This window comes from Botryllus schlosseri, chromosome 6 (genome assembly GCF_051294905.1).
Source record: "Botryllus schlosseri isolate E-star chromosome 6, Bs_hap1, whole genome shotgun sequence".
NCBI classification, from domain to species: domain Eukaryota; kingdom Metazoa; phylum Chordata; class Ascidiacea; order Stolidobranchia; family Styelidae; genus Botryllus; species Botryllus schlosseri.
The window spans coordinates 13,630,466-13,645,642 of record NC_137241.1 but is presented as its reverse complement, the minus strand read 5'-3'; the positions used below and the strand labels follow the sequence as shown (position 1 = coordinate 13,645,642).

General features: G+C 38.9%; 1 protein-coding gene and 1 long non-coding RNA gene across 6 annotated transcripts in view; one reads left to right on the top strand and one right to left on the bottom strand.

Moving 5' to 3' along the window:
• Window positions 1–4,786: 4,786 nt before the first annotated feature.
• The window catches only part of LOC145440309 (purine nucleoside phosphorylase-like), a 29,029-nt gene continuing 18,638 nt past the window's right edge, over window positions 4,787–15,177 (bottom strand). For 2 of the 3 annotated variants that reach the window (XM_080317877.1, XM_080317878.1), the window contains exon 5: window positions 4,787–5,258. In XM_080317877.1, the coding sequence (XP_080174003.1) occupies window positions 4,925–5,258 (334 nt within the window). In that variant the 3' untranslated portion in view covers window positions 4,787–4,924. Of the gene's footprint in view, window positions 5,335–15,177 lie in introns of all 3 variants that reach the window. The other variant, XR_013915504.1, reaches the window with a different exon arrangement.
• On the top strand, window positions 5,658–14,885 carry LOC145440321 (uncharacterized). Of its 3 annotated transcripts, none has more exons than XR_013915505.1 (7): window positions 5,658–7,910; window positions 8,433–8,560; window positions 9,377–9,493; window positions 9,800–10,199; window positions 11,518–11,634; window positions 11,845–11,951; window positions 14,651–14,885. It is a non-coding gene; the product is annotated as an uncharacterized LOC145440321 (long non-coding RNA). The 3 variants fall into 3 exon arrangements; XR_013915506.1 differs by having other exon boundaries at window positions 5,709–7,910; window positions 10,093–10,199; XR_013915507.1 differs by lacking the exons at window positions 9,377–9,493; window positions 9,800–10,199 and having other exon boundaries at window positions 5,711–7,910.

Here is a 15,177-nt window from a genome sequence, read left to right as displayed (position 1 = left end):
GCACGGTTATATATAGACCGCGTTCATCAACATGTTTACCTCAAATCAGCCTATTTTTAGTGTTGTTAGTTTTTCTTATTATGCAATATGCACATGAGCATCATATTTTATACAGCACCAGCTCATTTTACTCCAACACTGCAAATGGTTACATATCGCCATATTATCGCATCAATTCACGTTAACATGTTTGTGGTTCTATAGCCTACCATTTGTTCCGTGTTTCACAATAATATTCATGTACCGTAACAAATATTAGTCCGTTTTTAAATCCATTGTATTTCTTTCGTAATGGCATAATTCATGTTTTTTTCATGGTACATCGCATGCAAAAGCTATAGTATAATAGGCTATGTTTTTTCAGCAAAAAGATCAAGATCAAAAGATGAAAAAGATTGAGCCTTAATATTGGATCACAAAATTTCAATTTGAAAATATGAGATAAAGCTATACTGGTAGTGAACAGTTCGAAACCATCATGGCGGCTAGACCAATACAACTAGACAAGTAATTAAGCACTATTCTATTGAGAATATATCCGTACCACTACCGATCCGCTGAGGTGAGCTCCACCTTAACTATAGCTCTACCACTACACTGACATATAATAACAACATCTATATATCATTAATAGAATCATTGTATTATGAAAAATAGGACGAATACATTCTGTCTCACTGGAATTACCTCAACTCTCTACTCTTATCGTCTACTCTAGCTAGGCTATAGCTGTGACTAAAAGCGTATAGATGGATAGCTACACAACCAAATTCAATCAATTTCCATGAATTTAGCTTGATTTACTACGACTTCGTTGACAACTTTAAAAAGATCGCAAAAAACGTGATTACAAACTGACTACTGTTGTTTCACGAATTCAAAAAATTAATCGCGCCGAGCTGTTCACTAAATCACCACCGAGTTTTCGTTGTCGAATTAGAATATAGAAGGCTTATTACGCAATCAACGGTTATGCTGTAGAATAGGGCGATCGACCAATACGTTCCTTCTTTGACGCTACACTCGATGTAATATTTCAAAATAATAATCTCAGGCAAATTGACAGCCATTGTAGCACAACCAAACAGTGTGACGTAACAAAAAATAGTTCGACATCATCATCGGCTGGAAACGCACCCGCACTCATCCGAAATGACCTCGTCCCTTGGGCAACCAAACACAGATGACGAAAGCGAAATTCACGTCTCGTAATATTACGAATCCCGTGACCGCGTGACGTATTGAGCATTAAAGAGAATCGATGTGGCCGTGACCGGTCTTATTAAAATACTTACGGTGCCAGGGTTACTTACGAAGCAAAATTCCATACGATTTTTTCAGCAATGAAGTATGAAAATTGGGCGTCTGATTCGGATGCGCGAACAAAATGGTAAGATTTATTTTCGAATAGGTTATGGCTCAGTGAAATATGATATCTGAGTGTCGATTCTTTTCAGGACGATAGTTCTCTAAATCAGTATTTCTCAACATTTTGACCTCGCGGACCGTTGAACCTTTGAAAATCAAAATTAAACCTAAATGTAATTACAATAACTAAAATATTGGAAATTTACTGGATGTACGTGGTTCCATAAAAGCTACTGCAAGGCGCGAAACTTCCGAAGTCCTCTTGATAAACGGTAATTTGATTGTGATCGTTGAAAGAAATGCGACTTTGATGTTTGCTATAATAGCATATCTTATGTATCGCTTGCACTGTCGGAATTTACCGAAATTGTATGAAAGTCTCCGCAGCTTCCACGTATAAATTGTCTAAAACGAGTTGTAGGCTACTTTTAACCAGTTTCGAAGTAGACTTGTACCATTGAGACGTACGTCCAAAACTTTATATTACAAAATCCGCATCCAGTGACAATGATAGCGTAATCCTAGGGTTACCATATTTTGGAATCGGGAAAGGAGGACACATTTAACAAATAAGAAATGTTATAGTTAATGAAGACTGAAAACAGCCGATTTTGCTGTTTTTGCTGGAAAATTCGTGGAGTTGACTAAAAAAGGCCACCACTTTCGCTCGACTCCCGCCTTACCCACTTTTTGCTTGAATTTAGTGGTTTTGTACGAAAAAAATCGCTTGAACGTCCGTATTCGCACTAGTGCGACTGAAAAATTTCGGATGAATGCGGAGGAACTTCGTAAATAATTGTTATTTTTTGACGTGGATAATTCAAACTAACCTAATAGGAAATTTAAGGGCAGTCCTTGACTTTTGTAGTTGCGACCCAATTGTAAAAGGTTGATTGCCTTACCACGCCCATTAATCGAAGCTTTGGCAATAACGTTGTCTCTCACAAGCCGTATATAGTCAGTTAATAATATCAATACCAATATAATCGATGAGTTATATTTTCATCTGAACAAGACACACACAATATGTGCAATGCGATGTAATGAACAGATACAGTAGGATGCCGAAAGACGCGCAGTTGCGGTCTTTTTAGACTGACATCCACCTCGGCCTCAGAGGTGGGCAATTGTTTTTCTCCGCGGGCCAAATGAGAAGCAGAAAATATGTTGGCGGGCCGAGTCAGAAAGTTTGGCTGTATTCTCCATCGTATTGATTTTATTTCTAAACTGAAAGCAGCAGTGAATTACACTAAATGGTGCTCAGTGGATGTGTTGATATTGAGGAATGAGAAAGTGACGGTTATTTTTTACCAAAACAATGTATAGCCTACGTAGGCCTATTTGGGATGACCGAAGCAGCACTTCGGCAGCCCCCGAAAACGTTGGTCTTGGGCCCCATATATCAATAAACCAAACTTCATAAATCTGACCCCCATCCGGATACTGATCGTTTTTAACACTACTTCTGAGCGAGATTCCTTTTATACGCTAATTGGTACCGTTTCAGGTCCTAATCGCGCAAAGCGTGGAATTTTTCCATGATTCAATCGGTCAATAATACTGGTAATTAGGCTACATAGGCCTATTGCTATGTTTTTGTATCCTCTCTCAACCCACGCACTCAGTTTTACCGCTAGAGCTGAGTGAGGTATTGTCTAGCTAGGAAATATTTGAGCAGGTCCGTTGGTATAATTACTTATATTGAAATTTCCAAAGCATACTAAACTAAAAGACGGACACGATTCCAAATTGGCATTTCTTCACTTCCAAATATTGCCTATGGACAATTGGACATCGTGGTTTTCGATCAACATATTCAACACATATCGAGCAGTGTGCAGATTGGAGAAATGGCCTTGTTGTTGAGCCAAGCTTGCCGTTCTTCCGAAATACGCCGACCGAGTGTATATGTCTTCGTGATTTTGTCAATGAACGACGTGCTGAGCACTAACCAATAAAAAGACGCGTTTACTCGTGACTTCAGTAAACAAATATTTAGTGTTCCGAACCTTATTCTTTGAATTTCAACTTTTGGATTTTTTTTTGACATCCTTTATGGGTGATGATGACCAATAGAAATCACGGGCACCGATTGACTTGTTTTGTGAATAAGGGATTTGGAAACGGGTACGTAACAATTTGAAACACAGACCGTGTAAATGCATAATGTGATAATATGGCAACAAAGAAGGTTTGGTGACTTCTTGTCATTTTATTTGTAATGACGTAATTTTCTGCATTGTCTTTACTAGGAGTCTGGATTACGCATGTGAGGTACGCATCAGGGTTTTGACCAAGTCACAAAGTTCCGAGTCACAAGTCAATCTTTTAGAGTTTTGACTCGAGTCAAGTCGAGTCATTTCAATTCATCACCTATCGATTCAAGTCAGCGTCCAAGTCATCGAGCAGAGGTTCGAGTCCGAGTCCAAGTCATTGTGTTGACTGCTCAGTTTCCCGTTACAGTCTTGTTAAACCCACTTTTATAACTGTGTTTGGTGATATCGAATGGTTCGCATTTATAATATACTAATTTTCCTCACTTTCAACAGTTTTTGGTCGCATTTTAAATTACCAGTACCAATAGACGAAATCCAAATTGGGTGGTTACTTTATTGTTTTTTGAAATTACAATGAAATGTCGGTCTTGGCCGTCTGGGTCACGAGTCACATGACTTGGTTCGAGTCATGCGCATTGACTCGAGTCCAAGTCGAGTAAATGCACAGATTGACTCGAGTCAAGTCGAGTCCTTTCTGTGTTTTGAGAAAATGACTCGAGTCAAGTCGAGTCATCAGAAAATGGTGACTGAGTCTGACTTGAGTCGAGTCATGACTCGAGTCATTACAACCCTGGTACGCATATAGGCTGCATAGCAAAGCATGCTAATGAACAAGCATGATGGTAAGGAAATTTCCGGTTCATTTTATATATCCTATATGGTTATTTAGTCCACGCAGCAACATAATAAAGTGTTTTTTACAGATCCAAGCTCACTGTGTTGGTTACTATAGCCAAAAAGCGACACACGCAGAAAATATGACTTAGATCATGAGAATCTACCAATTTTTCATTTTGAACTCATGATTAGATTTTTCCGACTGTTTTTTTCTCTCTGGAAAGAATTTTCAAAGACCGTTGGGATTAACTAGTGTAGGAGTATGCAACGAGCGAGTTCAGGCCTACAAGACGAATTCATTTCGATGCCAACCCCTTCTGCGCCGGGGCCCGAAGATGTAAAGTTTTCGGCAACATACCGCTGATAAAATGCCGTGCCAAAAGCATTAGCGGCGACAAAACCTTGGTCAAAATGACTGTTGCTGGATGGCCACACCTTTTGATATGATATGCTCTGTTGCCGGCAGTCGGCAGCGAATAGTCCCGCTCTTGCAATCTGAGTAGGAGCAGACAGTAGCATACAAATGCGACGCGGAGAGGAATTTTATTCACCATAATTTAAAATCCCGTGTGTCAGACATTTTTCGTTGAGCTGTGTTGGATGTAATTGTGGAGTGTGTGTTCTGTTTTTTTTCGTTCGGTTTATTATCAATTTTTATCAGTTCAATACACCACAAAAATTGCGATACAATGAAAAGATCGGAAGGTGTCGAAACGATTGGCCGATGTCAGAGTCGTGAAAAAACGCTCAAAGCAACCAATTGCAAAAAACATTTCAAAGGCAGTATCAAGCATCAAATTGACAGCCTCTTGACAAAAGCCGTGATCAACTTTCTCATATCGGCGGCTCGTTCTTGCCCAACCGCGATCACTTCTTCTCCGTCTACCTTGTCGTCTGTATCGTAATCGATGATGCAGTAATCGGTAATGAGCGATACCACGCACGCTTCCATGCCGCAGTGCGCAACCGCGATCATTTCTTGTACGGTACTCATGCCTAGGAACAAAATCATGGACTTGGACGGATCTTGATTTAAGGTGACTAGCAAGTCAAAAACTCAACTTGCGAATTGCTACCCCAATAGTAGTTATGTAGATCGGTCGTGAGCGGCTATTGGTTCTTATGGGCCCGCTCGCACGGTGCCTCGAAACTCGTGTTGGCACGGTGACCCTTTTGACCCCCCCTATCTCTCGCACGGTGCCATTGTGTCTTATGGAGCCTCTCACACGGTAACCCTTTTCGGCATAGGTATCTCTCACACGGTGCCTCGAAAACTCGTGTGTTGGTGAGTCGTACTTTCAAGTATAGGCATCTCTCGCACGGTGCCGTTGTGTCTTATGGAGCCTCTCACACGGTAACCCTTTTCGGTATAGGCATCTCTCACACGGTGCCTCGAAAACTCGTGTTGGTGAGTCGTACTTTCAAGTATAGACATCTCTCGCACGGTGCCGTTGTGTCTTATGGAGCCTCTCACACGGTAACCCTTTTCGGCATAGGCATCTCTCACACGGTGCCTCGAAAACTCGTGTCGGTGAGTCGTACTTTCAAGTATAGGCATCTCTCGCACGGTGCCGTTGTGTCTTATGGAGCCTCTCACACGGTAACCCTTTTCGGTATAGGCATCTCTCACACGGTGCCTCGAAAACTCGTGTTGGTGATTCGTACTTTCGAGTATAGGCATCTCTCGCGTGGTGTTGAATATGTACGAGTCGCCAACAATAACCGCACAAACGGAAACGCGGCTTGCAAGAGGATTAAGCAGTGCGTGCGACCTATATTCCGAATGACCTGCGCGGGGAAACTCGTGTTGGCATGCGGCTCTTATGTCTTATGGGTGCGTTGGCATGCGGCTAGCGTTATTCTTATGGACGCGGTGGTGATTCGTACTTTCGGGTATAGACTGCGGGTGGCATGTCGTACTTTTAGCAAAAAACGGTGTGGAATAGTTTACAAAATCTTAGAATCACTCGCAGAATTATATTTTGGTAATTATTTTGTCACAGAGCCGGCGTAGACGGCGATTCCAATACCAACAATAACCGTGTACACAAACTAACACACTGTAAACGAAAATGGTGTGTTTTCGCAATTCACACCCTAGCGTAGGGTGTGTTTTGGGTCATCACACCTATTGGGTACTAAATTTGTCATTTACACCTAAGCTATTGGTGGAAATGAGCCGAACACACCCCTACACACATATACCATAAGATATACACCCCAAGCATTGGCATTTGGGGTGAATTGTTAAAGATTACACCTTTTGTCAGACAAATATGAAGTTTGGGATTCAATCCGCGCTAGCCGCTTCCACAAAACTTTACTGTTGAAGTTTTAAGTCTGTGTCGGTCAGAAGCCTGGTTAAGCAGGCAGGGGTGCGGCAAGTCTGCATTCTTGTTAAAAATTCAGTCGAATCACTGTACTGATCATTGTATGGGCACTTGAGAACTTCTCTGCTGTGTCTAACTGTAGGTCGTGTAGGACATATTCTCTTTGGGGTTGAATTATCCACCGAAAATGCGTGTTTTTGCCCACTTTATTGTTGTCCATGTCTTTAAGGCTTCTTGGGTAGGCTTCGGCAATGTTCCATTGTTCAGTTTTTATGGATTTAACCCGGTTCGATCAAGTAAATTCGCCTACGCATATAGTTTCAGCTTCAGTGACAAATAAGCATTCGTTGCATAACATTCGTGTGCTACATTGACATGAATGAATAATAGCTAAGTCCGCAATATCATATTGTAATTCACATTTATCGTGCACTGCGGTACTCGTACTTTGGCTGAAATTTCACCCTGTCTACTATAGTGTGGCCGATGTATCTCAAGTGTGTGGCAAAAATACGACACATTATGAAGTTGTCACGATACTGGTTTATAATTTCTTTCATGTCACGTCAAATGCACAATTGTACAATGTACATTGTACGTAGCCTATATGTACAAAATATATCGGGCCTATTTCGCACAGCATTAGTGTATAACCACAATATAATGCAGGTTAAGGGTATTTAGAGCTGGGAATACTAGAAGGAGTTAAATTTCAGCCACAAACTTATATGAGCAGTACGCAATATGGGCGTAGCAAGAATTCAAATTAGAATGGAACACCAGGTTACGTCACGGAACAATCATTGAATTGGGCGAAAGAGGGACTAAATTGGGCAAAGTTTCCTGGTTATTTTCATATCTATATTGATGTGTTATTCACTATTTGGTAGCTTTATGAATTGCACACTAAGCCTAACCGACCATTCGCATACAGCTTTCGGATCGTATCAATGGTTCGATCTATGAAGATAAATCTAGTACTGCAAGACTTTTTGAAGCTTATTATGATGCAATCTGCAGCTTCACAGCTATCAAATCCATATTTCCGATAAATCAATTATAGTATACATACAAATATTCCGGAGATCCTTAACTTCAATATAGTTATTACATCAGTGAGTCAATTGTTACATCATAATGGAATATACAAACCGTCGTCACCAGAACAGCTGCTGCTATGTTTGGCTACAGCTATGTAAAATGTTTCGTTATATGCCGTATTTCCGCGCTGAAGAGACCAGACTGGCTATCGACTGACCGTATTAGTCGTCGTGAATCTGTGAAGAAAGCCTCTTTCGAGATTGAAAATATCTGGATGGTGAGTTACATTTCGTATCTGTACTATTGTAGTAAAGAACATTTGTTCCGTTGCGTTTCCAGTACAGATCCGATTCAGACTGTTACTCAGTGTCGCAGCTGTACTGAACAGAATTATATGTAGCAAGTTGGAATTTTAAACGTACCGGTAGTGACGATACATTGAATTCACATAAATTGTTGTATCCCCAGTACCGATACCAATCTCCAAGACACAGTAGCTCAATGTCTCTAATGGAGATACTGTTGACAGGTCCAGCATAAACTATGATTATAAACTACGGTAATTTGGGTTTGAGCGACATCGTTTGTAAGTGCATTGAAAAAAAATCGACTCGATTGTCGTTATATTGATTACCAAAGCACATCACGACCTGTTTAAGTGTAAAGGGTAGCCTACCACTGACTATGCAGAGCTATGTTTATAGGCCTATCACCCTGTCATTATCACTGAGCTATATACACATTATATATTATGTTATGTTATGGTAGGAAGGTAAACATATTATCTATTCTACTTCAGACTTGCATGGGCAAAGATCGCAAATTTGGGTCTCTTGAAGAATGAAATTATTGATTTCTCCTCATGAGAAAACAAGTGTAACATACAAACAGCAAAGGGCTGAAGCATATGAAGCAATGGTATCTGAGGTGAGCAATGGACATTTGATGAAAGCTTTCGATCCCCGTAAATTGGGGCCAGTAAATGTTAATGATATTATGACATGGGTGAAAATATGACGATGCTATATTGCTATCACTATGAATATGAGAGACTTGACTAGGAACAGGCTTACCTCATTGAACATATTTTGCAGTGGCCAACTCAGACTATCTGTTGAGAGTATGTGACCCATCAACCAGACTACTTCTTTTGAAACTACTTCTCTGAGTTCTGTTCATATATTTATTTTAATTTGAAGCAGCTTGACATGGATTTGACGTAGCCACTTCTATATGCTTGTCATTGAGTAGAAATTGACATCTATGGCTTGAGTAGCAATGCGCACTACTGCGGTCAACTCGGTGTGCAACAATGCACGGATTAGCTGGATCTTCAATGTTTTGACCAATATGAAGAGGCAAACATAGCCTTGCCAAAGTTTATCAAACTATCCTTTCGATCAATATAAACAAATCATAATATATGCACTTCTTGACTCATGATATGACATACACACGATCTGTGCATATGCACAAATCTGCTTTTTGTTAGATTCAAGGACTGATTGCTATTAGTAGCAGACTCTTACTCTGTGAATGTGAAATCAAATATGTTGTTGGTGAGTAATATACTATGCGTAGGATAGTTACAAAATTGTACTTTAACTCGCTTATTTACAAGCATAAAGCAAGTCAAGGCTACAACATCAGTACACATTTCGGATGTCGTGGGCCTTTCGAATCCAATCCAAATTGTCAACTAAACGTTTACCGTATGCCTCATGGTTATTTTTTCAATTTTAGGATGCTGCTATACAAGCTAATATCATGGAATTTCAACCAAATCGACGTCACATTTAACGGTGGAAGCGTATGCTGCGAAACAGTAAAGGATCGTTATCAAACAGCTTATATTCCAAGGTAATCATTATCATTCAGCTAATTTGCAAATTTCCATGTATAGGCTAAGGCAGTGGTTCCCAACGTGAGCGATATCGCCCCCCAGGGGGCGATTTGGCAGTCTAGGGGAGCGAAAATGACGAAGGGGGCGACAGGGGGGCGAAAATGGACAAAGGGGGCGACGGGGGGCGAAAATAGGAAGGGGCGATAGGGGGGCGATGACGCGTCAAAACGGTTGACCTTTTTTTTTAGTCAACCCACAGAAATTTAGTTACAAAAGTGTGTCTAATTAGACATCGAGCCGAAAATTTGACCTTTTTTTTTTAGTCAACCCGCCGGTGATTACAGTTTGTATGCCCAATTTTCGGTACACGAAATTTTGGGGGCGATGATCGGTGTTGACCTTGAAAAGGGGGCGATGGGTCGAAAAAGGTTGGGAACCACTGGGCTAAGGCAAGTCAAGGTTTCCTAATCAGACCTGTATCTGCGGTCGCTTTGAATCCATTCTGAAAGTCAATATTGCCCAACTAGAAAACGTTTCGTGTTTTGGATTAATACCAAGTAGTCAAATTTAAATCAAGTCCATGCATCTCTTTCTCTGATTATTTTTTAAATTTTAGGATGCTGCTTAAAGACTGCATGCTCCAAGAGCAAGATTATATCACTGGAACTAACCGAGTTTAGGAGTATGCTGCGACAACTGAAAGACTCGTTATCAAGCCAGCAGGTATGACAACTTTGTTAACGACATCTGATGTCAACTTTCGTAGTCGCATATATGAAGTAAACCAAAGCAGAGATGGTCAAAGTTACTAGCGTTGCTACTCAAGTCTATGTAGAAATACCCCGTCAATTTATACTCGATTACAAGTAGATGCAAGAGTTCCCAATACAAGTCAAAACTACGTCAAGTGGAAGTAGAATACGAAATGTCGGAAAAATAGTCAAGTATGGTAAGTAGTTTTTCGGAAGTTTGTACTTTGAAAATTGCAATATGAATCTTCGCGACTAATATAGAATTACTAATGGCATATGACACTACTAACAGGAACAATCTTCAAAAATATATTCAGTTATTCCTGGTACAGGTGGTGTTGCTAGACTTGGACAACTAGATATTCTAGTTGTCTAATTATACTAATTGAAGCTATTCTAATTTGTGAAATGTTTCTATGCTCTAATTCTAATTCTAGTTGAATTTATGAAATCTTTCTATGGTCTACGGTAATTTTAATTCTAATCTAATGTCTGGGTTTCCTGAAAAGGCTACAGGAGAACTGTAGAATGCGAAACAAGCCAAGCTTGCGGTGCAGTAGGGGTGTTCAAAAATGACTTTTTATTCTCAAATTCTACTCGCTACTTGATAAAATTGTTAGGTTACCTTATTGAAGCTTGCACACTAAATTTGGTTTGATTCCAACCAGCAGCCGCATTGCTACTGGAGAAGAAAGTTTTTTTAATTTATTATATTAAAATGAGTCAAAATTTTCTGTTCACCCATGAAATTGTTGTCTATAAACGATGCCCACCAAATTTGCCACAATTCAAACCAGCCGGAGCGCAGTTACTGATGTCGAAAAATTTGGATTTGAATAAAATAGTATTTACGGTGGGCACAACTGTAATAACTGATTAAAGAATCGGTCACCGTAAAAATACTATTATATTAAAATCCAATATTTTTCAACGGCAATAACTCCGCTTCCACTAGTTGGAATTGAGCCAAATCGGTTGAGCAATGTTTCTATAGAAAACCTAACAATTTAATGGGGTGAACAGAAAATTTCAAATCTTCTTTTATTCATTTTCATATAATCAATAAAAAACTTTCTTCTCCTGTAGCAATGCGGCTACCGGTTGGAATCGAACCAAATTTGGCGTGCAGGCTTAAATTAGGTAACCTTACAATTTTATCAAGTAGCCAGTACGATTTGAGAAAAAAATCCATTTTTGAAGACCCCCAGCGCACATATCAGATGAGTCTAGAATCCAATCCAAATTGTCAACTAAAAGTTTATACCTCATGGTTATTATTTCAATTTTAGGATGCTACTATACAAGATCATGTCAGGGCATTTCAACCAAGTCGACGTCGCATTGAACCATAAAACCGTATGCTGCGAAACAGTGATGGATCGTTATCAAACAGCACAAATTGCAAGGTAATCATTAGCATCCAGCTAATTTGCTAATTTCCATGTATAAGGCAAGTCAAGGTTTTCTAATCAGACCTGTATCTGCGGTCGCTTTGAATCCATTCTGAAAGTCAGTATTGCCCAACTAGAAAACGTTTCGTGTTTTGCATTAATACCAAGTAGTCAAATTTAAATCAAGTCCATGCATCTCTTTCTCTGATTTTCTTCTAATTTTAGGATGCTGCTTAAAGACTGCATGCTGCAAGAGCAAGATTATATCATAGGAACTAACCGAGTTTAGAAGTTTGCTGCGAAAACTGAAAGACTCGTTATCAAGCCAGCAGGTATGACAACTTTGGTAATGACCAGGGCAATTTTTTTTTACCTAAAACATGGAAGATTTTGACCTAAAAAATCTAAATTTTGACCTTTTTTGACTTAAAAACTGAAATTTGACCAAATTATGACCTCACGTATGCAAATTAGGTGTTTTCGCATATAATGTTAAAATTGTACTACTTATCTTCATTTCTGGTTGGAACTGTCTGTCCTTACAAAGTAGATTGGCCTGAAAAAACGTTTTTGGCTCAAAAACTGACAGATTTTTACATGAAAAACTAGTATTTTAACGAAATCTGGCCCTATGAAGAATTCCAGTAGTTACATTACGTATTCTGGTGGAATTAATTAAAATTTGTTGTAGTACAACGAAAGATCCTTTCCTACATTCTCGGGTAGAAAGTGTATGTCCTTACTACGTAGCTTGCCAAGAACGGAGAAAGAACGTTCAACAGCAGCATTTGTTGACTGACAACACTCAAGTTTTGTGCACAGTGCTGGTGACAAACCGTGTTGCTTCATTCTGACAATGTTGTCTATATCACAATTTTTAAGCTTGCGCTTCTTGATATAAGAACCATGCAATGTCCAAGCATTCTTGCTTCAGCTAGGATATTGTGGTACGTTGACCATAAAACCATGTCCATATTTGTTTCCTTTGACCCTTTATGATTCACAATGAGCAGACGATGGTCCGTTTACAACGGTAGGCCTATAAAGTAGGCTACAAGCTGTAAAATGGCAAATGATAAGTTCACCGAAAGCGCAAAATCTACGATACAAACGAAATGCAGAGGTCAAAAAATGTTTGACTTTGTAAACAATTTTGACAAATTTTGTAAACAATTTTGACAAATTTTGACCTAACGCTACAATTTTGACCTAATTTTGACTTTTTTTGACATGTCAAAAAAATTGCCCCAGTAATGACACCTGATGTCAACTTTCGTAGTCGCATCTATGAGGTAAACCAAAGCAGAGATGGTCAAAGTTACCAGCGTTGCTACTCAAGTCGATGTAAACATACCAACTTCAATTTATACTCGATTACAAGTAGATATGCAACAGTTCCTAATACAAGTCAAAACTACGCCAAGTGGAAGTAGAATACGAAATGTTGGAAAAATAGTCAAGTATGGTACGCAAATTTTCAGAGGATTCTACCTTGAAAATTGCGATATGAATCTTCGCAACTAATATAAAATTACTAATGGCATGTGACACTACTAACAGCAAGAATCTTCAAAAATGTATTCAGTTATTTCTGATATAGGCGGTGTTGCTAGTATTCTAGTTGTCTAATTATCCTAATTGAAGCTATTCTAATTTGTGAAATGTTTCTATGCTCTAATTCCAATTCTAATCGAATGTATGAAATCTTTCTATGGTCTAATTTTAAGTCTAATCTAATGTCTGGTTTTCCTGGAAATGCTACAGGAGAACTGTATAGTGCGAAACAAGCCAAGCTTGCTGTACAGTAGGGGTGTTAAAAATGAATCTTTATTCTCAAATTCTTCTGGCTACTTGGTAAAATTGTTGGATTACGGAATTGAAGCCTAAACACCAAATTTGGTTCAATTCCAACCAGTAGCCGCATTGCTACAGGAGAAGAAAGTTATTTTATTTATTATTTAAAAATTAGTAAAAAAATTCAAAATTTTCTGTTCACCCATGAAATTGTAAGGTTGTCTATAGAAACAAAGCCCACCAAATTTGCCTCAAATCAAACCAGCCGAAGCGGAGTTATTGATTTCGAAAAATTTGGATTTGAATAAAATAGTATTTACGGTGGGCACAACAGTCATAAATGATTAAAGAATCGTTCACCGTAAATACTATTTTATTCAAATCCAAAATTTTGTGACGGCAATAACTCCGCTTCCACTGGTTGGAATTGAGCCAAATCGGTTGAGCATTGTTGCTATAGACAACCTAACAATTTAATGGGGTGAACAGAAAATTTTAAATCTTTTTTCGTTCATTTTCATATAATAAATAAAAAAATTTCTTCTCCTGTAGCAATGCGGCTACTGGTTGGAATCAAACCAAATTTGGTGTGTAGGCTTCAATTAGGTAACCTAACAATTTTATCAAGTAGCCAGTAGAATTTGAAAGAAAAAGTCATTTTTGAACAGCCCTACTGTACAGTAGACATTTGCTATTCTCATGCTCATAAGATGAACTATGATTTGATGATAACGGAGTTTGATTCAACTTTTGGCGATTTCAGTAATTCTAATTCTAATCTAATTTGAAAAAAACTGTTAGGTAGAATTATAATTTTAATCTAATTTCCAACTGTGTAGCTCAAATTTTATTTCTACTCTAATTCGAAAAAAAAACTTGTAGTTGTAATATAATTCCAATCCAATTTGGAAAAAGGGAACGTTTTCTAGTTGTCCAAGTCTGCCTGTTACATGCGGCTTGCATGAAAACTATCCATCAATTTCCATCTTGTCGATGCCTAATTGCCCACACATACAGTGATCGTGTGTGAACATGTTTCCTATAGCGGTACGTTCACCCTATCGGACCACAGTCTGTGCTGCAATTCCTTAGCAAGTGTAACATCTGATTTTTTATAAGTACTTTGTGAAAATATATATACTTTGTAATGGCTTCTATTTTTGTGGTCTTTCATTAAGTTATGCATGTTAGCATATGTGCCTGTTATTTGGGTTGTGAATATGCATTTTGATTTCAGGATGATGCCACAAGTTCTTGCTGAAGATAGTGACTCAGCCTTCGCCGTACAAGAGTGTTTTTCGGAAACCTTGAGGAGGCGACTTTCCAATACTACATGGGCAATGTTCTTCGAGCAGTATTTTCAGTGAATTTTTTCTCCGTCGCTGGGATCTCTGTTTTTGTTATTTCACGAAATATGTTTCCATTTTATGTTATTATGGTTCAATTGATATCGAATATATGCAATCAAGAAAGTTTATTTGCAATAGCGTGCCATTTGGAAGAAGATGCAGGATTTCAAGTGGGGTGTATATATTGAAATTCCGCCCCAATCAATTCTAATGGCTAGGGTGAGATATCCGATATGCACCGCAAGGAATGGGGTGGATTCTGGTCATTCACACCGGCAGGGTTACGTAAGTTCTGTTTTCGTGTACCACCTTTTGGGGTGAGTATAACCACTCTTTTCGCTAAGAGTGCACTTCAAATAGGTGTGAAATAATTGTAAAATCCCACGATCGCTAACAAGATAATGTCTCGGACATA